The sequence below is a fragment of the Tetrao urogallus genome (assembly GCF_951394365.1).
Source record: "Tetrao urogallus genome assembly, chromosome: 16".
Lineage (NCBI taxonomy): Eukaryota > Metazoa > Chordata > Aves > Galliformes > Phasianidae > Tetrao > Tetrao urogallus.
In genome coordinates this window covers 1,129,337-1,157,066 of record NC_136829.1, presented here as the reverse complement: position 1 = coordinate 1,157,066, position 27,730 = coordinate 1,129,337, and the positions used below count along the sequence as shown (strand labels likewise).

The 27,730-nt window shown below is 47.7% G+C and overlaps 2 protein-coding genes across 2 annotated transcripts in view; both read right to left on the bottom strand.

Moving 5' to 3' along the window:
• LOC306952470 (fer-1-like protein 4) overlaps positions 1-5,904 on the bottom strand; it is a gene marked incomplete at both ends in the record, with an annotated part of 34,060 nt that extends 28,156 nt beyond the window's left edge. The window contains 8 exons of the mRNA XM_079543181.1: positions 526-586; positions 844-1,011; positions 1,113-1,154; positions 1,729-1,820; positions 2,860-2,959; positions 4,232-4,320; positions 5,688-5,743; positions 5,826-5,904. Of these exons, the coding sequence (XP_079399307.1) occupies positions 526-586; positions 844-1,011; positions 1,113-1,154; positions 1,729-1,820; positions 2,860-2,959; positions 4,232-4,320; positions 5,688-5,743; positions 5,826-5,904 (687 nt within the window). The remainder of the gene's footprint in view (positions 1-525; positions 587-843; positions 1,012-1,112; positions 1,155-1,728; positions 1,821-2,859; positions 2,960-4,231; positions 4,321-5,687; positions 5,744-5,825) is intronic.
• Positions 5,905-8,995: 3,091 nt separating this feature from the next.
• CPNE1 (copine 1) lies at positions 8,996-23,069 on the bottom strand (the record flags this gene model as incomplete). Its single annotated transcript, XM_079543536.1, has 15 exons — positions 8,996-9,112; positions 9,833-10,069; positions 11,792-11,925; positions 13,502-13,553; positions 13,632-13,686; positions 14,327-14,460; positions 14,894-14,953; positions 15,051-15,137; positions 16,333-16,431; positions 20,005-20,094; positions 20,528-20,611; positions 21,225-21,296; positions 21,498-21,572; positions 22,529-22,708; positions 22,944-23,069. The coding sequence occupies 15 exons, from the start codon at positions 23,067-23,069 to the stop codon at positions 8,996-8,998; spliced, it is 1,602 nt and encodes a 533-aa protein (XP_079399662.1).
• Between the last annotated feature and the right edge of the window lie 4,661 nt (positions 23,070-27,730).

Sequence of the window (27,730 nt, the reverse complement as noted above, 5' to 3'; positions counted from 1 at the left end):
CCCCAGCAGCAGCTGTTTGCTCTCAGCCCTGTGCCCCGGGTGGCCCTGGGAAACTGGGACAGGTCCTGGTGAGGGTGACAGGCACAAACCCTGTCCAGGAGATCTCCAAAACTCCTCTAAGGCCACTGTATGTGGGGCTGTTATGCCAATATCCTTCTTCTGTACACTCAACCTATGGGGGCCCAAAAGAAATCCTGCCTTGGGCTGGCTGATTGTGGAGATAGTGCTCATGGAAGAGGGAATCTCACACCTTGCCTGGGAAAGCTACACAAAGCAAGGTGTCTTCGTGCTAGAGGTCTTGTCAGGGTATATGGCAACTGGTATATGGTTTAGTAGCTTGTGGCACTGATAGGAATGGGAGGGTGGTTGGACTGGATGATCTTGCAGGTCGTTTCCAACCTTGTGATTCTGTGATTCTGTGATTCTGTGGAGAATCCCATGCACATAGGAAGGCAGAGAAGGACTTTCTGGAGGGGCAGCTACAGAGGCATCAGCAGGAACACACACCCAATGTGCATTAAGTACCTGGAAGCTCTGTGGGGTTGGAGTGGCAAACAGGTCCCGCGTGGAGCAAATTCTGGAACGGCTGCACAGAAACACAACCTGGATGAGCTGATCCCTTCATCTACATGGATCTGGGTAAGACTCCACTAAAGGAACTGAAAACCCAGAAAATAACAGCTTCTTGACACAGGAAGAGCCAACACCCAACGGTACCATTTGGGACCTCTAAAGGTTTCTGACATTTTGTAGAAATCAAATGCCACAAGACACAGGATCCCCACAGAATCCACCCCAGGAGATGGCACCTCCCACCCCAGGCCCCGCGCACTGCACTGGTACCTCTTCACAGGGCTGAAGACAATGCCCGACACCTCCACATCAGACACATCATAGAAGTCCTCTTCCTCCTCTTCCTCCTCCTCCTCAGTCTCCAGGCCCTTTGCCAGCTTCCTGCCCAGTGTCACAGCCCTCCTGTCCAGCTCACTTGCTCTTGGCCCCTCGGCTGCCCTACAACCCCCACATCACATCATCATCCGCCCTGGTGAGCGGCTTGTGCACTTTCCTCCACCTGGGAGGGTGAATGGATAATCCCAAATGGAGTTACTTACTCCAGCTCCTCAAATGCAGGATTGCGGATGATTAACTCTGAACTGTAGGAAAAAAAGAGATGCTTTACTGAAAAAACAGTGTTATAGCACTTCCCCCACGCATTTAAATAACAGTGCCACAGCCATGATTCTGCTTGTCTCTTGGCCATAACACGAGCATTCTCCAAAATGGAATTTCTCCTTTCCCCACCCTACATGCTTCATCTCTGGCCCTCCAGAAGTGATGCTTTTGGAGCCTACCATCCTGCCTGCCCACTGGCCACGGGCATCACTTGTGTGCAGACAGCCTGGAGCTAATGTGGTCCAAAGCCACACTCTGTGCTGCTTCGCAACCACAAAGCCTTGCTCCCATCAGCCAGGAATGCCACAGAAGTGCCTGAGTCCAAGAGGACTCCTGGGGTGCAGTGGTTGTTCCAGTCAATCACATTTGGTCTTCTTTGTGAAGACAGGGTGGTTTTTTTCCAAGAGCTCTGGTCACTTATTGCTGCTGTAGAGCAGAAATGCATCGGCCTGGAGAGTTGATGGGCTAGGAGGTGTCCCAGATGGCTCTGGCTGACCCTGACTAAGGCAGCTGTACAGGCCATCTGGAAATGTCCTCCTCCCAGGATTTCAGTACCTGTCTTTCATCTGGTAGACAAAGTCTTCTTCAACCCAAGTCCCAGCCGAGCCCTCTGGAGGTTGATAGCGCAAATCCAACTCAATATAGATCTGGAACCAAAAAATCAAAACTGCCTGAGAGCTCAGCAGCCACGAAATACCTGTGCAAGTGCCAAGGAAAAGGGAAAGAAAAGTGTGGAATGAAAAAAAACAAGCAGGATGCTGGCAGACAGAAGGCAAAGCAACCATCTCTCAGGGTGAAGGGGATGCAGGAGCTGAGCCCACAGCGTAATCCCTGGCAAAGTCATGTTTTTGGGAAGAGAAATGCAACCCTGAGAGGCAGAAATGCTGCTGCTGGGAGAGGCAGTAGCAGAAGGTAGGTGAAAACAGAAGCTTGGAATAAGGCTGGGTAAAGAGCGGAAAGTCTGAAACCCCGTTACAGCAGTAGGAAAGAAAAAGGGACACAAATTACTCCAGCCCCAGATATGCCAGGAAAGATCAGGACTCAGAGTAGCAGGGACAGGCCTGTTCCCAGAGGGCTTCTCCTTCCCCTGGGGACGTGTATTTTCCCAGCTGAGCTGAGAGACAGCAGCTCTGGCTGTCCTGGTTCTGCCCAGCTCAACCCAGTCAAGACATGAAAGCTGTTGTGTTTTGTTCAGATTGGGTCATCAGCAAGATTTCCCCTGTTAGCACAAGGGAAGAGGCAGCTGAGCAAAGGTTTGGGGCCACAGAGCAGCTCTGACCTTACAGCAGCGTCAGTGCCCCCGGTCAGTCCCTGCAAACCACCACGGACTGCTGAAGGGCCAGCCCTGAGCCCTGTCCCGCTCTCCCTGCCAGCACAGACGGTCCTGCAGTGAGCTGCAGGAGGCTGAAAGCACCCAGCAGCACTCGGCTTCCCCATGGGTTTGTGGTCACAGCACTGCAGGGTGACTCAGAGCGCCCGTGGGAAGGACAAACAGGGGCGCAGCACCTCGCAGGGCTGCCAGCAGCACTGCCTGGCACCCAGCCCCGGCTGCATGCTGCGCCCACTTCCACCTGGGAAGCTCTAGAGGTTTCCCACAAAGCATTTCCGAATGTTTCTGGGGCTTTTCACCCACTGAGAGGAGTGACAGAGCAGTGCCCATCCCTGGGCTGCATGGGGAGGTCTTACACCAGTGATGCTGTGGTTCCTGTCCACGAGGGCCTCCCGGAGAATCAGGCGCCCAGATGTCATCAGGTGTTGGAGGCTGAGGACAAGGGTGCCAAGGAGCCTGTAACAAAATCACTGGCTTTAGCAACTTTACACACAGCATGCGTGCTCTCATCTGTCCCTGGGTTTCTGGAGAAAGAGAGCACAGGGGTTTCTGGCAGTCCATGTACTGAAAAGCACTGATCCCTGTGTGCTCAGCCTGCAGAGAGCGATGCTTCATTAGGAAATAAGCACAGGGCCACAGCAATATTGGCAGCAAATCAGGCCAAAACCCGCCCAGCCCAAAGGGGCTTCTCACTCTGGAAGGCCAATCCCTGCTCCCTGCAAGCAGTAGCAATATGCATGCAGTTCTGCAGCTCCCACCCCACCTCATGTCACTGCTGGCCAGAGCCCACTGGTGTTTTGTGCCCCAGCTCCCTCTGGCAGCTGAGTGTGGGGTGAAGCAGTCTGACCTCTGCCACCCAGCTCTGCTCTGCTCTGCTCACCAGCAGCAGAGGTGCACAGATAGGTGTCAGTGTGGGCTTCTCCCATTGGACTTCTTTGCTCAGCACCATCATGTCCTGGTGACTTGCTGTTTATCAGTTTGTCCTACAGCAGTTCCTATTGACATTTCAGCCAGAGACAACTCCTCTGATCCCTCTCCCATAAAGGAAAGCACCCAGTAAACACTGACATGAAGTTCACTCACATTTTTTGCTCTGGCTTTGAATGTCCTGCATGTGCTGTACTTATCTGTTTCCTCCACACCCTCTCTGGCAGGGATGTGATGGCTTTGAAACTGTTTGCACCATCACCCACCCTATGAAGCCATCCCTGTTGATTTTCCTTCAGTTCTGACAAGTTACCAGAGCTGGCAGCCCCCCTGCAGGCACCCTCCTTTGCTCCCTCCACCGTCACTTCCTCCATCTGTCACCTCTGCTCTTGGGTTTCCTAACCCACTGCTGAGCTCACAGCACTGCCTGGGCCACTTAGCAGCATTTTATTCTGCCTGATCGCCTCAACGTAAGTTGCTGCTTTTTCGAAGGTTAAACCCCACTGTTATGGACATGGGGCTCAGTTCTCCTCTTCCCAGCTGGGCTGCTGGGGTCACGCTTCGCATTTGTCCCTTGTGGGGCCTTCTCCAGACCCTCTGCACATCTCTACACTATGCTGGCACAGCACAACCACCGCCCTTATTTCACTCCACATACAAAGTGCTACTGCTGCAGCAGAACAACCAGCTTTCATCCCTGTCCTATAACTCATATCCTGTATGTCTTCCTCCCACCAGCTTGCCAATAAACATTTCCCTCCCCCATAAGAAGCCCATCATGCCAACACCTGGAGGACCTACCTGTTACTGAACACTTTGCTGCAGTTGTACACTTTGACAGCCAGCATCTCCCCCACGCCAAGCTTCCCATAGTGAGGCCAGCGGAAGAGCTGCAAGCAAACAGAGCACAGTGGTCCCCTCTGTCTCTGCAGCACCAGGAGGCTCTGTGCAGGTGCTGGATGGAGCTGAGCTGACTTTTGCCCAGTACTGAGCATTGCGATGGAGCCCAGGTAGCACAGAGACCACCACCACACCCTGTCCAGAGCACCCAGGTCCCTGCAGGCCCCCCTGGCTGTAGGAAGCTGTGAGTTAGGTTCTCTAGAAGATGTGTGGCTTCTGCTCAGCTCTTAATTAGAAATATCAGGCCCTGTGGGCACCTGGAGAACATGGCAAAGCCAGCCTTGGACAGGACAGTGTGGAAAGAGGTGTTACGGCCATTTGCAGCTCTCTCCTGATGGGGAGGCCATCTGATGGACCACAGACACCTTTTCCTGCAGGACCTCCTTTCCTCACCTCCTGAATCCACTCAGTCTGAGCTTCTGCTGGGAGGGCAGCAGCTCCAGCTCACCTCTCCTTCCCACATCCGCAAAGCATTTCCTGCAGCAGCAGTCAGGATGTGCCATTTTTCCAGCCCTTCATTTTATCTCAGCGTGCACCAACCTTCATCTAAGGATTTCCCAGGGATTTCACTCCACATGCAGTGATTTGCTGCTGACAGGGATGCCACACCATGCCATTCCCAAAGCCCAGTTCATGGGGGGAGAGGACAGGGAGTGGCAAGGTCCATCCAGGCCAGAGGGGTCACAGACACAGCAGGTGAATGCAATGGAATGCAATCCTGCCAAACCCTGCACCCTTGAGGAACCCCTCAGGATACGGCACCAGCAGAAAACCAGCTCTGCAGAGCTGTGAGGGTCGTTCCACGTGCAGGGCTGCCTGCAGGTGACCGAACCCATGAGCATGGCAACATGTGCTGAAGGAGGAAGGAGGGTCTGCAAGCCAGGTCAGCCCCTGCAGCTGGGGATGGAGGAAGGATGGGGAAGGGAGCAAGCTCTGCATCACAGAGCCACAGCTTGGCTGCTGAAGGGACAAGCACTGACCCACTGACTCAGAGTTTTGGGAGGGCTCATTTTCTGTCCGAGCAGCCAGGCTCTCCAAAAGATGGATTAGATGAATTGCTTGCACGTTACAGACACAAAGGAGCCCCAGGGAACAGAGGACTCTGGACAGGAGATAGGAGACAGGACATCACCACCAGCCCTCGTAGCCACACATCACAGGCTCCAGGCACGGACTGCAGGAGCTGGGCATGGATGGAAGGCAGGGAGGCTTCCCGTTGTTCCCAAGATGTGCGTCCCGTCCCCACAGCCCACCTGTCTGACCAGGCACCAGCCGAGGTGTGCTGCATCCCCATCCCCATCCCCATCCCCATCCCGTGCCCACTGCCCCAGTCCTCGTGCAATGGCTACACGCTCACCTCCCCAAAGACAGCCTCCGGGCCACAGCGGATCTTCTTTGTCTTCTGGGTGAAGCCTGGGGAAGCAGAGGGGAGGTGTGAGGCTCCGCCCTGCCCGGGCACAGCACACCCATCCAGCCTCCCGCCCTCGCTGCCCACCTCGGAAGCTGAGCTGCACCTGCCGCTCGCCGCGGCCCGGCAGGTCGGAGAGCCGCCGGACACCGACGCTCAGCGCCATGGAGCTGAGGGCCGACGGCAGGCCGGGCCGCACCGCCCGCTGTGACTCAGTCAGCCCCGACTCACCCGGCCGGTTCGGCAGCCCGCTCCCCCCCGGTGCCCCACGGCGACGCCTCAGGGCTGCCTCGAGGCGCGCAGCGGGCCTGCAGGCCGCCCGCCCCAGCGTAGGGCTGAGCACGGCTCCCGGTCACGGAGAACTCGGGCACCGCGCGGTGCTCGCGGCACGCGGCAGTGCTGGGAACGGGGAGCGCGGAGCCGCGGCTGGGGGCGGCGGGGCTGTAACACAGGCTGGGAATGGTGAGACGTGCCACAAAACGCGCTGCTGGTCGGCAAATTTGGTGCTTGTCTAAGCAGGTCGGGTACCATCAGCTCCCCAGGGAGCTTGTGCAGCTTCCCCGCCAGAGCAGCTGCAGTTTCTATTTGTCTGAAGACGGTGCCTTGGCTTTGGTGAATTAATACCAAGCACGGCCTCAGCCCAAGCTGCCTGGGTAAAGGAGCACAGCCTGCACCAGGAGGAAGAGCAGCGCGGGCACAGCGTGCCACGAACAGCTATCCTACTCAGGAGGCCGTGCTGAGCTCTCCCTCACCTCAGGCACCAGGCATGCGGTGAGCCTGCATTCCAGCTACACCCAGGTGGCTGGGAAAGTCACCCCTATCAGGTCCAGCATCTGCAGCCACCTCAGCCAGCTGAGAAACACGCTTCCGAGCTGCCTTTGTAGCGAGCAAAGACTGATGGGTACCAAGGAAAACCCACTTTCCTCCTTTGGAACTGACATACATTTAAAAAGGGGAGGCAAAATGTGTTTCTCACTATGTGCTGTGCTGTCTCAGAACTTTGCTGCTAATACACTCACCTTGCCAAAGAAACCATCCATTGAAACCAAGCACTATGCAACGCTGCTGGTATTTCTTTAGCCAAACGAAAGATTGTTTACTGCTGTAAACCTCCTTCAAAGAACACCGTTAAAGAAAGGAAAGCACACTCACATACCAGCCCCAGGTTTGTTTGTACATGTAACAGAATCAGAGAGCTCTGCATACAGCTTGTAAGCAGCAGAAAGCACAAGTAGAAGATGCTCTCAGTCACAGCACAGCTTGTGCCAAGTCGCAGCTCTGAGCTCTCCTTCTTCCACGCTTGTAACACGTTTCAGTTTACACAGCCACCCAACAACAGGGCTCACTTGGTTTATTTTAAGTGCAAGAAGACTGGGTGCTGCAGGCCAGATGACAGACTGAATAAGGTGGGAGTCCAGCTTTCTCCAGAGGGGGGAAACTGCTGCTGCTGCCTGTAGAATCATGGTAAAACAAAACATTTGGAGGCAAAACTAACTGGTCCTTTTTGGTTCATTAATGATCCTAGATCCACTACCCTTCAAGCTCAAGCTGCACTTGGGGACACGATTAGCCCAGCTGAGCTTGTGGACTCACACCCTGTCTGCTAACACACAGGTTTGCAACCAATCCGTTGCACAGGCTAAGTCACCGGGCATCTTCCAATTTCTTCTCACAGCTTCCTGGTGTATCCAGTACAATGGACAAATTCTTTCCTAATTGCAGTGAACAAACAGCTCATCTCACTGCAGACAGGGCTGCAGGATACACATTCAGTCTTAGTGATTAACAGGTTACAAACTAATGCTGACAGACACCTCGCTCCGCTCTGCTGCTCACGCTCAGCCTAAGCTGTAGCAAAAATCTTCCATAAACCACGCTGCTGAAACAAAGAAAAAGCCCGGAAAGGAAACAGAAGTCACACATGTCTGTAAATCAAAGCAGATGATTTATTTATGCAACTCAAAGTGATGACAACTTGTAGTGCAAGTTCCTTTATTTTGAAATGAAATACCTGCAGTCTCAAAGACATCATGCTTTGCTATCATCTGTCTACTTACAACCCCAACCCATGCAGTAATACACGCTTCACACTTCTGAGGACAAGGAACTACCTCCTCACAGCTCCACAGACAATTACTTCTTCACTGTATACCACTGGGACTCCAGGGAAATCACTCAAAGCATCTGAATTCCAACGTTTCCAATTACTGGCTTCTGAAAGTCACATACCTCATTAACCCCCCGCCCACAAATAAGCAAAGTGCAGCACTCTTAAATTGCAACAATGGCTCTGAGCAAAAGGCCATCACAGTATTGCATTCTGCTAATAGAAAAATGTGGTAATAAAAATACAACGACTACTGAGTATGGTAGCAGAAACTTAAAAATAAATGTCTACATATGAAAATACATGAGACTTTATGAAGGCACAGCAGGAATTGCCTCAGGCATCCAACCAAGAGACTTTGGCACTTTAGCAATCAGAAGGATGAACACAGTGAAATGGCAATACAGGAGATGCAGTGACAAAAGGACCAGCAGGATGGAAAGGTGTTACAGAGCACAAAGGAAAGTGCTCGCCTGTCTCTGAACATCTAGGCTCACAGGGGAAAACTCCACGAGGGAGGGATCTCCCTGCTGGGGAACCCAGTGGCAGTCAGCCCTCAAACCAGGTCTAAGAGGTGCAGCCAGGCTCCACCCCTGCTGGTCCCACAGCTGAATTGCCTTCATCTGTGCTCCCAGGGCTCATCAGATCCCTTCCTCAGGTGCTCAGTGGTTCAGGCCCTGACTCAACAGTCACCATAAGGTACCAACCAGCGCTTGTCCCCACTTGCAAGGCAGACGCAGACAGAAGAACAGAGCTACCAAGGAACAAATACATGGCAAGTACCTTTACAATAAACATGTTTGCCCTAACACTGGAAGCAGTGCTGTGTGAGCATTCCCATGCAGGTGCCCACTCTGAGCCCAAGCAGCAGGTGGGTCATGCCAAGTGATGAGCAGTGCTACGATGCGTCACCATTGCAAGGTGGAAAACCAACAAGGTTTTTTTTCTTTGACAAGAACTGCCAATGGTTTGGGTTTTCTTTTTTCATATTTACATTTCTTCCAGTTAGGAACAGGAAATACCAAAGATACAGAGTACAAGTGGGGAAGAGTTCGTGCGACCGGTACAGTCCTGAGGCCCCAGGGAAGAATGTGAGAGCAGACAGCTCTCCTCACCCCAGTGATGCACATGGCCGGAGCGAGGCTGCAATCTATATCTTCTTTATTTCTGGCAGTTTCACAGGTGGCCAGCCCTGCAGTTTATAGTATGACACCAGCTGCTTCGGCACTTCAGCCAGAACCACCTGGGAAAGAGCTTCCCGGGGAGCCTGCAAGGAACAGCAAGAATAAATCAAAGGTAGTGCAGGGAGAAGAAATACCACAGCAGTGACATACTCTCCTCAAGAATTCAGACTGCAAACCCCACCTGCCAACCATGTGAGGCTGAGTGCAAGAGCTTCTTACTGCAGGCTCAGGAGCACTTCCAGTCAGCCTTGGTGAGCGCTGCTGCTGAAAAATCACGTGTTCCCAACCCTGCTCTGCTCCCATACAGCCCGGATCTGGGTGGGAAGCTGCCCCAGCCACTGGCAAGGTCTTATTTTGGCTTTCAGGGAGCAGCATGCGTGAACAAAAGTGCCAGAAGAAAAAGTAGGGAGGAGCTGGGGAATGACAGGACTGTTTTCAGTAGCAGGGAAGATTTATCTCAGCTTAAATCACTCATGGAAGCACTCATGGGACTCAACAACAGAGACTGAGACAGTATGATCTCATTTCCTTTCCTAAATGTTTGCATCCCAGGAGAGAAAGCTTCTTCTTTACTCAAACTCTGCAACAGCCAAGAGATATTATCAATGATACAATGAAAACTCTTTAGGTAAAGCTGCAAGAGCGCCGTGAAAGGCACACAGATTTGAACACAGCCTCAGCTCTCCCTGGGAACAAGCTGTTTGGGAACTGCAGCCATACCTACACTGACACATGCTAACTGCTGTTGCTGTAATAACTGCACGTCTACTGGGCAGCAGAACCCCCTGCAGTTCACGACTTACATTTCTGAACTGTCGGAAAGGCACAAACTGAACGATGTCCCGTGCAGCTGGCTCTCCTGTTAGGGACTTCAGGACGCCGTTGTCCCCATCGAGAAACTCCATTGCCTTGAAATCAGCTTCACCAACTCCAACAATAATGATGGACATCGGCAGCTTAGAGGCATTAACGATTGCTTGCCTGGTTTGGTCCAGGTCAGTGATCTCTCCGTCTGTGATGATCAGCAAGACAAAGTATTGCTGAAAAAACACCAGAAAGTACTCAGTTAGGGAGCTCAGCATCAAAGCCCACATAATTGGAGGCAAAAGGAGCAATTTCTGACTCTAAAAAAGCAAGCAGATTGTGCAGTGAATAACAAACAAAATTAAAGTTCCTTCTTCTATTTGCATCCCACCTCTCCCCGTGCACTGCAGATTTCCTCTGTTCAATAAAAGATAGAGGCTTAAATTCAATTTATAAGGCACAATTACACCAAGAAGCAGAAAATACTAGCAAATGAACAGAGTACTACAAAGTCAGCAAAGTGCACACAGCACGCACTGCTGGATGCTGCTTCATTCACCAGCCTCTCAAAAAAGGATCAAATTTATTATTAAACATTTCTAACTCCAGGAATCTTTGGATGGGACCCTGGGCAGTGACCTGGTGAGTGGCAACCAGCCCATGGCAGGGATTGGGGCTGGGTGGGCTCTGAGGCTCCTTACAACCCAATCCATTCTGTGACTTTGTGTTTTTAATTATCAGTGGTAACTATTAGGAATCTGAACATATGGCAGCAGCAAATATCACAACACAGAGATACTCCTGAGGGGACACAGGAGGGAAAGAACACAGGAGCTTTTCTAGAAGAAAAAAAACACCCTAAGCCAAAACACTGGCAAGATGAAGCATTAAAAATCCCTTTCCTTCCCAGAGGCCAGGATTCAGCACCCAACTGAAAACTGCAAGCACTGTTTTATAGCAACTATCTACAGACTTAAGATGAAAACAAACTTAGAATGCAAATTAAACTTCCAATTCCAGAAGCCAGTTAATACAAGGTTGTGATTGCACTCATTGCTGACATATCCTTTACTTAAATAACTCTTCATCTGTAAGCAGCAGATACAGTCAACATATGAATAAAAATATAGAAGTTTCCCCCAGGGGTTTGGATAGCTAAAAAAACAAACCAAAACCACCAATGCCCTCAGAAATGTCAGAAGAGTGTTTCCATAGAACAAGAACCCCATAATCTCCTACTTAAGTCAAAATCCAAATCCTGATACAGCTAACCCAGAAGGTGAGTATCAGAGCATACATCAGAATTCCTCCCAGCTAGGTAGTCAAGATGGAATCAGCTAAACGTATCAGGAAATAAGCCATTATGCACAACAAATTAAGTTTTAGAGATGGAGTTGAATTTTAACAGCAGCCACGGCCATGCAAGCACACAACCAAGACATGCAGTGCAGCTGCAGAAGCAAGCATGGCCATTCTGCAACAGCACGCTCATCTGCCAGCTCTCCAACTGCTTGTTAGCACGGCTCTCTGCATATCCTGATTCTCTGTGCAAACATGGTGGGACAAACAGCCAACCTCTGACATTTTTCAGTTCTTTGTGAACATTCTTGAGTGCAAAATTGCTTGGAATAAAACATACAGGGCCCCTTTATTCTGCATGCATTCTCTACAGGTGACAGAGCCTGGCAAGAGAGGTTAGGGTAGCACAGCTGCTGACAAAGTCCAGTTGGTCTGAAAGCCAGCACAGCACCCCTGTATACTGTGTTGGTAAGGGCTCATATCAACTTATCAACCAAGAGAGTAGGAGGAGTCTCTCTGGAGGTTGGAAAGAGAGGACCAAAGTTGAGACCTCGAGGAAGGAGGAAGAAATCGCTTCACCATTCCACTTTGTCCCACCATGAACAGAAAAACAGGAACATCACCCAGATGCAGATCCAAAGGAAAGGACGTGGACTCACAGCAGCAGTCCTCTGTTGTGCTGAGTGTGCAGCAAACCCTGCCACGTGGTTTATAATAGGAGAGAAGTTGGTTGGCCCATAGAGTCGGATCTGAGGCAGGACGTGGCGATAGGCGTCGACTATTCCTTGGACCCCTGTAACACAAGGAAGGCAAGCTGCCTCGCAGTTTCTCCTGTAACTATTTACAGCATTACTAAATAGTATGGCAAAGGAGAAATCATTCATGCTGGTGTGAACTCCTGAAGGACAAAACAAACAGCAGATAACAGTGACCGTCCGGAGCACAGAGCTGAAACCAGCGGACATCTGCAGAGACAAGACTTCCAGATTTCTCCTCTGTTCTACATGCTTCACGTTACTCTTAGTGGCTCTAACAAAATAAAAGTAATGGAAGCTGGGGGCAAATAATCCAGCAGCTGCATGCTGGTAATCCTGTCCTTTCTTCTCTGTCATTCAGTTTCTTTTTCTGTTCAGTTTCTTCTTCTTTTAAATGATTCTTTTAAATGATTGTAGTTTAATTAGACAAGGTCACCAACTCTCTGGAACTACAGTTCCAGAGAACTGCTTATTTTCCTCGTGTGCAAGATGGAGAACAGCTCCTGGATTTAAACGTTTTGTGTTATTTTCAAACCGAAGAACGAGTCCTTAAGGTTCCTCCTCTGCAACAAGTTCCTCTCACTACTTAACCAACCAAAATTTCTAGGTCTGATTTTTGATGGTTTCAATTCTTGTGCGGGTTCACTCAAACTGCCCCACATACTGGCTTATGGTGATGCATTTTTATTTGCCATTGCCCACCATAGAGACTTCAGTGCTTTACTTCTAAACTACTGCAACAAGTACTGCCACAGGGCAACAACACCAATGGCAGAGAGGCAGGCAATGTGGAACTGAGCAGGGAAATGCTTCCATTTTAACACTGATTCTCAGATTCCATTTTTTGTTGGCTTTAGACTAGATAGAAAACACGAGGAAAATTCTTTATTCAAGCACAATTCCACATCGCTGCTTGCCAAGAGTGCTCAGGAGTTCCTAATCTAGTTTACAGACAAGCCACTAAAAACAGCTGAAGTAACTACCACAGAAGAACGGGGCTTTGAGGAAAACAAACCCTTGAGACAATCCTTTAAAAACAACAGAAGAACACTGATAATACTGAAGCAGCTGCCACTGCCACTAACAGCCTTAGCACACGGTAGCTTTAGAGGTGTGACTAACACAGACCTGTAACATAACAAGGAATAACGAAGAGGCAGCAACAAAAATTTCAGCAGACTGACAGAATTGCAGGTTGGCTGAGTTTCAACCCAAACCCCCTTCTCCAACAGGGCCACCTACAGCCAGTACCCCATGCCCAAGGCTTCTGAAGGTCTCCAAGGTCTTGGAAACCTCTCTGGGCAACGTGCTTCTGTGCTCTATCACCAACACAGTACAGAGGTGCTTCCTGATGTTTAGAACCCCACACGTCCCAGCTCTCTCCATCTCCAACTTAACTAACAAACTTAACCTAGACTGCAAGTCTGCATTGATAGATTTTCACATTCAGGTGAGTACACGTAGGTTGCTGGATGCCTTCACACTGCATTTGTTTTTGTTTTTGGTTTTTTTTTTTTTTTTTTTTTTTTTTTTTTTTTTTACCAGTTATGAAAGGAATGAACACTTCAAACACCAGTCCCTCTGAGCGAAATATTAATAAAGAGTCATCCTCACCTTGACAGTAAGGGTTGTTGGGATTGAAGTTCAAAGCAAACTCATGAGACACCTAGAAACGGTGATGTTACAACCAGTTAGAGAATGCAGACATTAAAAGAGCTGCTGCACAGGGCTGTGAAGGCCTTACCTGCCAGCTAGGAGGAACTTGAGCTCCGAAACCAAATGCAGGAAACAGCTTGTCCCTTGGGAGAAAGGGCAACAAGAAGAAATGAGAAAGATAAATCCTGTAATATTTTACTAATTCTGTTTTATTCCCAGAAACAGTTGTAGACCAAGGTTCCATTCCTGCCATTAAGGACAGGCACACCTCCTAGTTTTCCCATGGTCAGTGAACAGTTACCCAAGGATTTCAGGCATGGGACTGACAATTCACAATGTCTTTGAATGCAGTATTCTGCACAAGTCTCAGGAGATTTCAGAGTAGCAAGAGAAAAGCCAATCCAGTCACAACTTGGCTGAAGGACAGAGCAGGCAAACACGTTCCACCGAGTCTAACAGGGAATTCATGTTTGAGATGCACTGTTAGCAAGCAGGGACTACAACCAGCTAGAGCAGAATTACAGAGTAACTCAGGGCCATAAAGTGCTGATCTGGATGGACAAATAAAGCAAACATGCTTTATTGAAAAGGACTGTCGTTGCCTTTCTTGGCAATGCCAGAAGCAGCAAGTAGCAGCAGCAGTTCCTGAAGGGATCTCCCAAGGAAAGGCAGCAGCACCTCCAAACACTACAGCTCCTGAATGAGCTACCAGCCTTGACCAATCACCCACTGTGAAACGTTTTTTAATGAGGGGGCTGGGAGAGTTAAGAACCTCTTACATACGTGTCATAATCCTGGACTACACTTCCCACACTCCAGATGGCAATCAAATACTCATTTATCCCATTTGGGCTGATGTAGTGAAGAGAATCTGGTGAGCTGGGATCACCATTGGAGCCAGTGAAGTCTATGCCCACCTAATCAGTTTGGAGGATGATAACAGCAGGTCAATGAAACAGCATCAGAAGCAAACGAGAAGTACCAAAAGCAATCAGAAACAGAGGGATAAGAACAGCCCCACACTGCTCCCTCCCTGCCAGACACACAGATGACTGCAAACAGAGGCAGGCAAATAAGCCTGCACATTTTCTCCCACCAGGGCACATGCACATCTGAGGAGCAGCAGTCCTTTCCACCAAGGGTGAGAACTGATTTCTCAAAAGAAGCTTGAGAAATCCAAGATCCATTAAATTTGCTACTTGGTATCAAAAAGCAAAATATAAAATCAATTCTTTTTGGCAGCTTTCATTACTCCTTAAGAAAACACACACTGCAAATTAACAGTACTAAACACAACTTCATTGCCTTGCTCTATCATCTACCAAGACGTGAAGTGGGAAAACAACTCACTGTAAAATTAATCTGGCAGCCTCCCATAACATAGTCCAGGAACGAATAGTCTGTTTCAATCTAGAGAACAGACAGACAGTGTTACACCTCCTTCCTGTAAGGAAGGATTTCTTGTCATCAGAAAATAGAACAAGACAAACAACCGCCATCTTCCTACCTTGCAGGATTTTATGCTAATGATGCCTGAGTTTTTGTAGCTCTTCTTCTTTTGCTTCTTCTCAGGATGAATGCATTCAAATTCCACCTACAAAAAGAAAGCACTCAATAAGCAAATTATAAAACATCTGCATCTGCAGCAGCGCAAACTACTGAAACAGAACAATCTGAGACATCTCAATTTCAGAGTATTATGAAACTTCCTTTCAAAAGTGTTTGTGACTCCTGTGGCTGCTATCTGACAAGTTAAATTGATGCTTTTGCTGTCATCACTGGGCAAAGCACAAGAGAACATTTCAAAGAAGTCCCTCTCAGTGACAGCCTGACTGCTGCTCTCTGCAGAACCATCGAACACCCAACAGAGCGCAGAGAAGTTTGTCACAAATACAGACATTCCTCTTAACATAACTGCACTCTTTTTCAGTTAAGGGCAGGAGACGAACTCAGAAGCTAAGGAGGCAAAGTGAGAAGGGGGAAGGAAGGAGGTCAAAGAGCCCTAGGTGTCAGGTTCTCAGTGGCAGAGGATCAGTATCACTGTCTCGTTTCACGTAACAGTAGTTCTGATTTCACACGGGTTAGGGAAGAAGGCAACAATCTTCCACAAGCTTCAGGATTCCAAATACAGAAATCAAATTGGCTGGTGACTCCTAGCACTCCCAGGCTATGTCCTGCACATGGATTCATTGGTCTGAATCCAGATGAGGCCTCTCCATGAAAATGAGTGTACAAGCTTTTGCTGTAGGCAGAGAGAAACTGGCACCACTAGCAAGTGACTCAAATTACTCTAATGTGGGTGCCCAAGATAAAGCAAGAAGACCGACTGCTGGAAGCACCATTTCTTTCCACTATCTGGAAAGCTACCTAGAAAGGCAACCAGAGTGCTGGTGAGGGCAACCAGCTCAGGCACACGTGTTACATGAGACAAGTCCTATCTCTGGACTGTTCTGCTAAAGCTCTTTTAAAGAAGCTCTTTTGCTTTCACTTAATTCAGGAGAGGCAGAAGCATGCAGAATGGCTGGCAAGAAACAGCACACGGCCAGCAGACAACCGGCTGAAGGACGTCTGTAGGAGCAAGAAAGGTAACAGCACTCAAGGAAAACAGCAGCAACCTCCCCATGCTAGGTTTCATTTTTCCCAGATAACAGCTTAGTAATACAGAACAGTCAGATACAGAAAAAAGTGACTTTTGGAAGCAACAACTGAATATCTCTCAGACATCTTTATTAGAAGGGGTTTGTGACGGACCGAACTACAGACAAAACTGAGGAACAGAGGAAGCTCACCGGACAGCCATCCACTGCCCTCTGCAACTGAGCCAGGTTAGTTTCAAAAACACCTATCAGGTCATGCGACCCATCGCTGTCATGATCAGAGCACTGCACCTGAAAGGAAAGAGACAGCAAGAAATGGGTAAGCATACTGTGCTAGGGTGAATGACGGCTGCTCACCACGCACCCTCCTGCCTCCAACAGCTCTGCGGTGATGCTAGCAGTCTCCCTGTCAACTCTGATCCCGTGGTGTCATCCATGTCACTGCCTGAAACCTGACAGGGAGACAGGCTGCGTGCATCTCAGAACGAGGAAGACATTCAATCACTCACCTACCTGAGCGTGCCAAGTGACAGCTTTCCTCAGTTCAGATGGAAACAAAAACAAAACAAACAAAAATCAACAAAATAAAGCCGCAGATTTCACAGCCCAAAAACACAAAGTTGAGATCATTCAGGACACAATATGCAAGTGGAGTAATGGGAAAAAGCACCTGAAGGTCTTATCTAATTTCTGAATAAACTTCTTTCTTCTGCCTAGCAACAGAGTCAGTCTGCAAAGAAACTGCAATCTGCCTTTTTCTGCATCTGATAGCAATCGAATGACAAACAATGAATAGCCACGTTTAAAACAGCGGGTAAGCTTGGATCTTCAGAATTAGAGAATGCAAAATAGCAATGCATTTAAAAACAAAAAATATTATAATAACCATGGCCTCAAGCTAACACAGCACCATGTGCACTGGCAGCAGCTCCCATGAAATCAACAACTGTAAGAAGTGTTTGTAACATGCACAATGCACACAACAGCAGAACAAAAGTAATTCCAGAAGCAGTCAGTCAAGAAAGCTTGTGAACAGCAGTTTTTCCTCTGCTCAAGCTCACACACTCCTCCAATTCAAAAGCCCATTCAGATTTGCTTTTATTAACCAAGAAACTGGTGTTACCCCAGTACAAACTAGGGTGACAGCTTTCTCCTCAGCATTATGGATAAGGTGAACCTACAGGCAGCGCCTAGATAAGGAAGTCAAATTCAATCAGCAAATCTGAGGACAGGCTTCTTGGACAACTACCTGCTGCCTTTGATCCACTTGGGATTTTCCACTGCTATCAGTGGGAAGTGTGCACACAAACTGAGTGAACTGCAGACAAAGCTAGCCACCCAAACTGGAGGCACCGTGCCATCCTTCAGGTCCTTCACCGGGAAAACAAAACTGCTTTAGAGGCTGTGCCATTCTTCCCCTTCTTCATCATCCCAACCCACCACTGCTCTGTCCCTCCCTTCTGCACGCTGCGCCATGAAGCGTCCCCAAGGCTCCTCCTCTGCCTCTCTCAACAATTCTCATGTTTAAATTGTCATTCAGAAGATGTGTGACCACATCAAGGAGGCCACTGCAGGTCACCATGCAGAGACTGAGGGTGTCCTTGGCACTAACACGCTGCAAAGAACACAGCAGTCTGCACCTTCCCTTTCCCTTCTGCATGTCCCCATCCCCTCCTGACCACACACACAAAAATCCAACTACATAATGACCAGTTCTGTTAGTGGTTCCCAGTACGAGTTACCTTACAACAAACCTCTTTTTGCAAGGGTTTTCTAAAGTGGACAAAGATTCAGAGTGCACCGCCCAAAAAGTGCTGCTGCTGCAAACAGAACCAAGATGTGAAGTGGGGAACAACCACCTGAAGATGTCAGTAACTGCCTTCTGCATTGTGGTCTGACCTCAGGGGTCAGCTAACGGCACGATCCTGCATTGCGTTCACTTACTGATTAATTACTCAACTGAACGATCAGATATTCATAGGAACACTTCCAGTGGGTAAAAGGCTCCTTCTATCTACAAGAGAAACTTCCAAAATTCACACCGAGTGGATTCGCTTTTATGCACACGCCATCAAACGCATGGTCAGGAAGGGGTTTGTTTCTGTTGCGCTGCTTTTTGTTCTTTCTTAAATCTCACATTTACCACTTCTATTTAAACAATTACAGGAGAGAGAAACTACTTTTGTATGCTTCTTTCTTAAAGAAACGGCCACAGGATTATATTACATCTCAAATCTGAGCTGTTTTTAAATATGGAACAACAACGACACCCCTCTACTTCACAATTACTTGTTAGTTAGCACTGTTAATGTGATCAAAAGATGTGCTTACACACACATTTAGTGCACGTTTCCCACTGCAGAACCCTCCTGCATGGCTGACACAGCTGACACTTACAAGACATCCCAAACTGACACTGCCCACACGAACATTTCCCTTGTGCTGCAGTACAAAGGCTTCTCTGCTCAGCACCACCCTCATTCCTCATCTGATCGTTCCTATGCAAATCTTAGAAAGCCTTGAACAAGAGGTTCCAAGCAGCACGTTCTGGATGGAAAACAGATCTCTGGTGCAACCTTCCACTCCTTAGCGCTAATGCTCCTGCCCACTACTATGGAGGCCTCTTTCTGACCAACTTCCCCACAGGTAAACTATGGAAATTAGTGGACTACTTGCACACACATTCAGGATTTGGGGGTGAAAGGAACCAACAGTGAAGACCGATGTTCTGTTTTTAAATAGATCATTGCAAAACAAATCCCAAAGCACAGAAGGTTCTAAAGCAAAAGCAGAAGCGTTTCAGAGTGCAGGAAATACAGCCTCATGACAAAATGCCTCAGCCATTCCCTCTCATGTCACATTTGACAAGGTAACACACAACTCTTGACCACCCCCTCGCCACGTCTCTCTTAGCACCTGCAGACCAACAGGACTTCCTTCTGATCTAAGACTGCTCCCAAAAGCTCATGACCACCACTTAGAACACGTTTGACAAGCCCAGCACACTTGAACCAGGGTAACAACCTCAGCAGTGTTGTGGATCCGCCATGCTGCACAAATAAAAAGATCAGCATGCATTGCTTTCTGCTAAACCTTTCAGATCAAGCTTCCAGCACAAGATTTCTTCTCAAGCAGGATGAGGCTGGAAAATTCTGCAAATGGAAAGTGTTTAGGAGCTGAATAAGCAGAGGGAGATAATATTCAACATTAAACTATTTAAAGCTTTAAGTGCTTCTATGTAATCAGTGCACTGCTTAGAACACAAATTGAACTTGCTATCAGATTATTTTTGTAGGAACTTCTTCAAAGATGGAATTGTTCTGCTACCACCCCCATAATTCAGGACCAGTGTATTAATCCTCGTATGTGAGACCACGAGAAATTCCAGCTCTAACTCGAGATCAAATTCTTGCTGGGACAGAAAGCAAACAAGATGGAACAACTCGCCGTTCTCACGCATGGAGGAAGCAGACACCTGCCCTCTCTCTGTCAGTATCCTAATGCATTCCAGTCTATCCCACGTATAAGCCTCACAGCTAACATAGCATTAGAAAGCCACAATTAAACAGAAAATCCCACAACCTGAAACTCTAACCAGAATAGCCAATGACCATTCATAATCCTTCTTGTGACAAATCATTAGGAACTGCATCACTTCTGCATTGACTTCTCCATTTGACAACTCATAACGTTTCAGCACAGACTTCACACTTAATAAATGTATAATCACCTATCTGCCATATTATTCCAGAAAATCAATTTAAAATTTTGAATATGACTGGACAACTTGATTACTCAGAGTTAACGTGTCAGAGATTGGGTTACTTACAACAACAAACAAATCTGAATTGCTGAAGGCTGTACCTTGACAGGTTTATTAAGATCACCACCACAGAACGTCTGCAAGGGAACGCTGAACCTCCTCCAGCATGGACTTAAGTTGTTCTTAACGACCTTAAAAAAATTAGAGCATAACATCACGTGAGAGATGTGATGTGCAAGTTACTAAGAAACATAACATGAGGGTTCTGTACGTCTATGGGAGAACATGGAACAGCCTCAGTCATTTCTACCCGCACAGGAGCAAGGAGAAGCTCTGTTAGCAGCCTGTAGTTCAGAGCTGGGTACAACTGCAGAGCCACACCAATCTCACAGCTCGTTGCCACTAAAAGGCAGAAGAGTCCTGCCACTCTGCCCTCAGTACACGGTTGGACCCTTCAGCTTAACTGTGATTAGGCAGGAAGTTAACCATTTTCTGCCAGTCAGCAGAATCCCTTTCTGGGGGGACAAGTTTCACTGCACACATGGAGCACAGCATTACCAGAAGCGAGGCACTCTAAGCTGTCAGACAACCTTAACAAGAAGCACATCAGTGTAGAAATGCTACCTCTGATCTGTACACCAGCTGCCACGTTCCAGCATCACTCTGCTTGTACAGCTCCAGAAATGGATCCGATTTACCTAAGAAATCCTGCAAAGAGAATCCCAACAGACCTTCATCAGACCTCAGTATTACCCCTGGATGAGAGAAGAGTTGGGTCATCAGCACAACTCGCTTCTAACAAATCACAAATCAAATCAGCTCTACATTTCCTTACCTCTTTTAAACTGCAGCACTTTACAAATCATCACAGCATACCAGCTCTGATTACAAGACTGTGCTTCCTTAGAGCATTTTGTTACTATAAATCACCCTTGGCTTAAAATAACACCAAGGCAGCATATCTAAATTTCCACCTTTTCTTCTTTTATAACGTTACATAAAGTCCAGCTCATGGCACAGTTACAATATTCAATCGAAGCAATTATTTAATGTATTAAAGTACAGAATACTCCAAAACCAAAATAATTATCCAGAACCTAAACTTGGTGGTTGAATCTCTTATCTGCTGTGGTGCTTTCTGCCATGTAATTGTGTCTCCACTACTGGCAACAGAACAACAAGCCTTTTTACACGTGGATTACAGAGCTCAGCTGAACATTTGCAGTACAGTGAGAATCCTGGCCAAAGGCACTCACTGTCAACACAGTCAAGACCCACACGAGCATGCAACATCACTAAAAAAGAATAAATGAATCAATACCTTTTTGTCCAAGTTTCGGGCTTGAATTTCCAAACTGACAACCCTGGTATCTTTAATCTCCTCTGCTGTAATCTGTGCCACAAATTAAAAAAAAGAAAATACAGAATTCTGCATATGCTTTCTGCATGAAAAAAGCCTCTATGTATGGTTACAAATACACACTCTTCCTCTACACATACTGAATTTGAAAACAGAAAGGAACAAAACCAGAAATGTTACTCTGTCCCAGATCTTGTACCAAAGAATGAGTTTTTACTACACACTCTCCTTTACCGTAATGGTGCCTTTTCCTGCTGGCTTCCCATCCTTCAGCTCCAGAGGTCGGGTAAACACTGAGCTGGACACAATCTGAGGTTAAAAGACAGACAGTATAATAGCAACGTAGAGAAAGATCATTATTATTAAAGAATTATTAAGAATCAAAGAACTATTCTTCAGGAGGAATTATCTTTAAAAATCTGCTATGGAAAACCCATCTCCTACAGTGACAGCTACGAGTTTGTGCTCCTGAAATGGTTAAGCACTCTTAAAGTTTTCCTTCTCCACAAAATAATTCCTACTATCTATCTCAAAACTTAACACTAGCCTCCTGTTGCTGCTTCCCCCATGATCCCCGAGACATTTTCCTTACAAGCAGCCAAACAACCATTGAAAATCAGAATGTCTATTTATTTAACCAAATCCTTCGCAATCTCAAACCCCATCCTTCTCCTTCTACCTAACAATATGACTTCCTGTTCAGGAAATGAATGCAGATTTTCAGGCAATCCTCCCTGAATTTATGGCCTGAGGATTTTTTTTTGCCCCAAGAAAACCAAAAGGCTACCAGAGCTCTCTAGGGCCTTCCTCACTCCCAGGCTCCTGCTAGTCCTACAAGTGCTCCTACATGAAGCAATGACTTCAAAGGCTGAGAGCTCTGGGAAGAGAAGGCGGAGTGGAGATCTGGTCAATGCTTAGTAATATCCATAAGGTGGGAGGCAACCAATGGACCCAGGCTCTGCTCAGTGGTGCTCAGGGACAGGACAAGGGAGGACAATTAACAATATTATGGCCTGGTTCCTCTTCACTCTGTGCAGCCCAGGAAAGCCCAAAGGCTGGACGCTACAGACTGAACGATTTTGAGTTTCCTTCCCACCACCACAATTCCAGGACTCAAAAACCACACACGTTCTTAACCTTTGCTGCCTGCTCACCACCACAGTTCTTCCAGTTATATTCAACAGGGACAAGCACCCATCTGTTTTGGAAGAGGAGCTTAAAACACTGCAGGCTATAAGAAGGCAGCCCTGCCTCAGCCCTCACACCTGCCCCAGCGTGCACTCCACAGCCCCAAGGAAGTCGTCGTCGCTGAGCTCAGCAGACTTGTTGTCGATGTCGTACACAGCGAACTTCAGCTTCTGCACCTTCTCAAAGTAATAGTGGACAAGCAGCTTCTTGGAGAATTCCGGGTCTTGGCAGTTCTTAATCCTTTCCGTGCGATCTAACTGTGTGGACGCAGGGACAAATTCAAGAAGAGCTTGAATAAAAGCCGAGGGAGAGGGCAGGGAACGGGCAGGGAACGGGCAGGGAACGGGCAGGGAACGGGCAGGGAACGGGCAGGGAACGGGCAGGGAACGGGCAGGGAACGGGCAGGGAACGGGCAGGGAACGGGCAGGGAACGGGCAGGGAACGGGCAGGGAACGGGCAGGGAACGGGCAGGGCAGCCCCGAGCGGCCTCACCTCAGCCCAGCGGCCTCCCACGTCCAGCAGCAGAACGCACAGCGGGTCCGACTTGGAGCCGACGTCGCGGTCGAGGAGGCGGCGGCAGATCACGGACAGCTGCACCCGGCTCACGCACTGCGCCATCTGCGGGAGAAGCGCGGCAAGGGGTCACGGCCCGGCCGGCCCCGCAGCACCGCGCGGCTCGGCGCAGGGCGGATCCCGGCTTTCCGTGCCCGCTCCGCCCGGTGCCGCCGGGCTCTCCGCCTCGCGGCCGCGGCCCCTAACGCGAGCCCGGCCCGTTCCTCCCGCCCGGCCCGAGCCCCGACAAGATGGAGGCCGTCCGGCCGTCCGGAGCGGGTCCGTCCCCGCTGCCGGCTGCGGCCCGGAAAGGGCCGAGGAAGAGCCGCTCTCAGCGCCGCGCGCGCCTCTCCCCGGGCCTCGCGCTCGCTATTCGGAAAACAACGGCGGCTTTCGGCCGCCGCACGCAGCGCTGGCGGCTCCTTCCTCCCTGCCCCGCGCCGCGGCTCCGTCCGAGGAACGGCCGCAGGTCCCTAACCGGACCCACGCTAGGAGATGAGCGTTGAAATGAAGGACCGGGCAGCTTGAAAGTTCTAAGCAGTGCTTTAACATTTATTTCCTAGAGAAGCTACTTCACTGCTATTAGGAAAACCAGGAGAGTCGTTCAGTCGCTCTGGTGCCGACTCTCCGTGGCTTTCTCGTGCTCGCTGGGTGTAAATATCAGCAATCTGAATGGAGAGATGAACTTCTACGGGGCAATGTTTAACCCCACTCACAGCTCCCACCCGCAGTCTCCCTGGACAGATGTCACCCACGTCACTTAATGCACTACAGATGCTGTCGCGATGGCAGCAGGACAAAAACAGCGTGCAGAAAGAATTAGCGGAGCTTTAGACAAAGAGGATCGCGGTTCGGCTTTCTAAGGTCGTCATCATCTGCTTTAACCCACCATCCTCACAGAGGCTCACCCGCACACTGAACAGCTGCTCAAATGACTGGTGAAAGCCCCTGGCTTCCACTTCAGCTGCACCCAAGCCCAGGTAAGATTCACTAAAAAGATGCCGTCATTACCTTTAATAAGTACTGTATGTTTTCCTAAAATTGCAAGCATCACAAGTATGAGTTTTTCCTTTACCTACATGTATCATTCCACCAGACCACCTTATTTAGCTGGCAGCACCACATCTGTGCAGCCTGCAGGTCTACAAGCAGCTCTACACGTACACACAAAACAAAGACCAGCTCAGCCAGCCTTGACTCTTGGGCCAACATTTCTGCCTATTTTCTCTGTTACAGCAGATTTCTGCACCAACAGGAGACACCTTCCTGTCCTGGTACAGCATAACAAACCAGGAGACAAGTTTAAAACCCCAAAGAAACGTCTCCCACTATACTTCCAACATTGCCAAACAGCGGTCCTTTTCTGGCAGGAAACATTACTATAGGTCTTTATTTGCACATGGAATGAGTCCCTAATTGTTCATGTTACAGAGACTAATAAGGACAGCTGAAAGTTTGCAGTAGAAACTGTTAATCGACGTAATGAAGCCAAGGTAAAGCGAAGCAACAGACCTGAAGCCAGATCACCTCTCACCTGCTACCTCTTCTCCAGATCAGTGGCAATGAAACCATGAAATCACTGTTTCAAAGACTTGTCTTTCAATAGCTAACTCACAGAAGCCAGTCTCATGCTACTGTTCAAGATGTGGTAACAGCATGAAGGTTTCCCTTGCAACACAACACAGCTGGATTGTTTCTAAAAGAAGCCACAGAAAACAAAGAACACTTCTGTTATGTCTTCTCTGGAGATCGCAGGACACCAGGTAATGCACCTCATGGGAAGGGTGGATCCTTGACAGTCAGATAAAATATTCACGCTTCATCTGAAAACGCCACTTGGAACCTCAGCCAGCATTTGTTGATGTGTTGCTGCCTACAGATATCCTTCAGGAGCTCACACTAGGCCTCCTCACTTCACAGCTTTTCAAATACACTGTATGGTGTTCTCCAGTTTCAATGCATTCCTTTAGTAAGTACAACAGAAAAATCAGGACCATGAATGAGTCTACACAGCTCAGCAGCAAGAGCAAGGAGTAGGTGGTTGCTTCAGAGAACCCACTTCAGTCAAGCCTGGAGATCTGCTCGGCCTCCATCTAGGTGAACACTTTTAACCCATTTATCCTGCTCACTGTTAGTGGAGTGCAAATCTTGAGACCTGCCTGCACTGAAAAGCTTTTTACAAAAAAAAAAAAAAAAAAAAAAAAAAAAGAAATCAGAGCCTTAACTTATTAATTCCCAAACACACACAACAATACTGAATGGGAAAAGAAACTGTGGAACTCCTTAGTGCTTAGTGGTTGGAAATACCAGCCCCCAGCTTCAGCTGCTGGTTACTTTTAAATGGGGGTTAATGGTAACTAGTGGATCAAATATTCTTTTTCCTATTAAAAGACTTCTTTTTTTAAATTTACTTTCATTCCATTAGTAATTATCTCTATTCATAAAACAAACCGAATTGTTTACATGAAACACATCTGTTGATTTTAATCTCCACCCCTCTTCCATACAGGCTCTGTTCACCCCGAGCACTGGAGCCATCCTGAAATCTGTGCAGACTCCCACAGCCATCACCTGTGCTTAACACATCTTGTACAGCCTCCCACCCTTTAAGGAAAAGAAAGTCTGCAATAATACTTTCTCTCAAGTCTCTACGCCCTGCACTTCTGCACATCATCACCTCCTGTGACAAGCACCCAGATGGCATTTACCAGCTGACTCCCAAGGTAAGCACTGCCCTGCCAGTATGGTTCTAAGAAACATGGACTAAGGAGAACTGCTTTATCTCTTAGCAATGCAGCATAACAGATACATGACATAGATTCCAGTCATCACTATGCTCGATGAGACAGATCTGATCCCAGGCTAATTAGCGTAATTAAACTGAAAGAACTTAGGGTTTCTTTTTGTGTTATTAACAGCAGTGCTTTTTTTCCTCTATGTGCACTCAAGGAACAGTACACAATCCCATTTACCTTGCAGATTTCAAGTCAACATTGCAAAAACAATTTTCATGTTGCTTCACTGAGTTTTCACAGAGCACAGGTATGTTTATATATCCACCCATACACACATATTTAGCTTTTACAATTCCATTAATTCACCTTTACTGTGACAGAACGTTGTTTACATTTGTTGCAACTTTTTGTCTGTTTTTCAACAGTTACAGAAATTCTGAAACTCACTGATTTCTTATTTTCCCCTCCCAACATCCCTGGTGACTAATACTGACATCTATTATTTAAAACTGTTCACAGAAGATGAAGTGTATTTCCAAAATGAAAACAGCAGCAAAAGCAAAGTGCTTTCCTCACAGGTATGAAAAACACATTCAACTTAGAAAGCATTTATTAGAGAATGATCCTTAACGGCTTGCAACAACCATTTACCGAAGTCCCTCTGACTTCCTTGCCACTAGGAGATTAAGATACAGCATGCTCTGGGAGTCACAAAACTATTATAGCTGCAGATACTCAGTTTGCCAAACAGAAATAAAACCCAAACAGATAAATTCAACTTCTATTTAGAATACATAAAACAGAGCTACTGGTGCACCACAGCTAAGCAGGTTCAGAATAAAGGCAACATAAGCAAGCCACCAGGTCAGTGCAGCTGTTAGAAGTAGCCTGTACAATCACAGCAGATGTTACGTTACCCAACCGAGATCCACAGTTTGTACTGACAACAGCTGCACACATTCAGTCCAACGCTCTCACAGCTCAGGGATCTCGCTGTTCAGAGGCACTGCCTGTGAAGTTTCATCTTGAGCTGATTTCTGCACATGCTGAAGGAAGAGCTTCCAGCACTCAGCTTCAGGTCTGTCAGGCACCTACGCTTTGGCCTTTGCTTGGGATTGCACATAATGTAACTTCACATTTTGAGGAAAAATACATCGCTTGTGTTATTCTTATGAACTTGAGAGCAGGACACAATGCACACAAGTCTACATAGATCCCACACATGTACTCCAGTGATACTCCAGACAAGTCTTTCACTGCTCAACCAGAAGTCATTCCAGTTACTCAAGTAAAATGCAGACTGGCTCTAGACTCAAAGAAACATGCCTTAAGAACTGCTCACACAACCAAACAGAGGTCCAGCTTAAAAATGCCAAAATGATTTTGTCTTGCTGTGCATACCACCTCTTCAATGCAAAGGTGGTCATGTACTCCAAGAGCTGTATAGTACACACAGAAATACACTTTTCATTTCATAGTTCCAGAGCTGTCCTACACTGAATTGAAGCACATCAATAAATAAGTTGGAAGATTTCAGCACGGTAATAAACACTGGAACCGAGACCAAAAAAAATCCTACTTTATAGGAAAATCACATAGTAAATGCATGTCACGCATGCAGAAGGATCATTTCTTATCTGCTTCTTTTTCTATGTCTTTCAGAACTTCCAACACTCTGCACATTACTACAGAAAAGCCCACTTTTCACAGAGTAAAAAGCATTCAATATAAGCAAAATCAACTCCATAGATAAGTAATAGTAACATACATACTCCTCCCTAACCATCTCTCCAATAATTCTACTTGCTTACCACAGCATAAGAGGAAATCAAAAGTGAAATAAGAAACCAATGCCTACCTATGTTTGAAGAAAGCCTCACAAAGAGAGCGCTGCCCAAATTCATGGCTTTAGAGGGACACACATTTCCCCAAAATGTCACACCGGTGTTTGAAGCGCAAACTCCCCTGTACTTATCCTCCTGCTGTCATGTG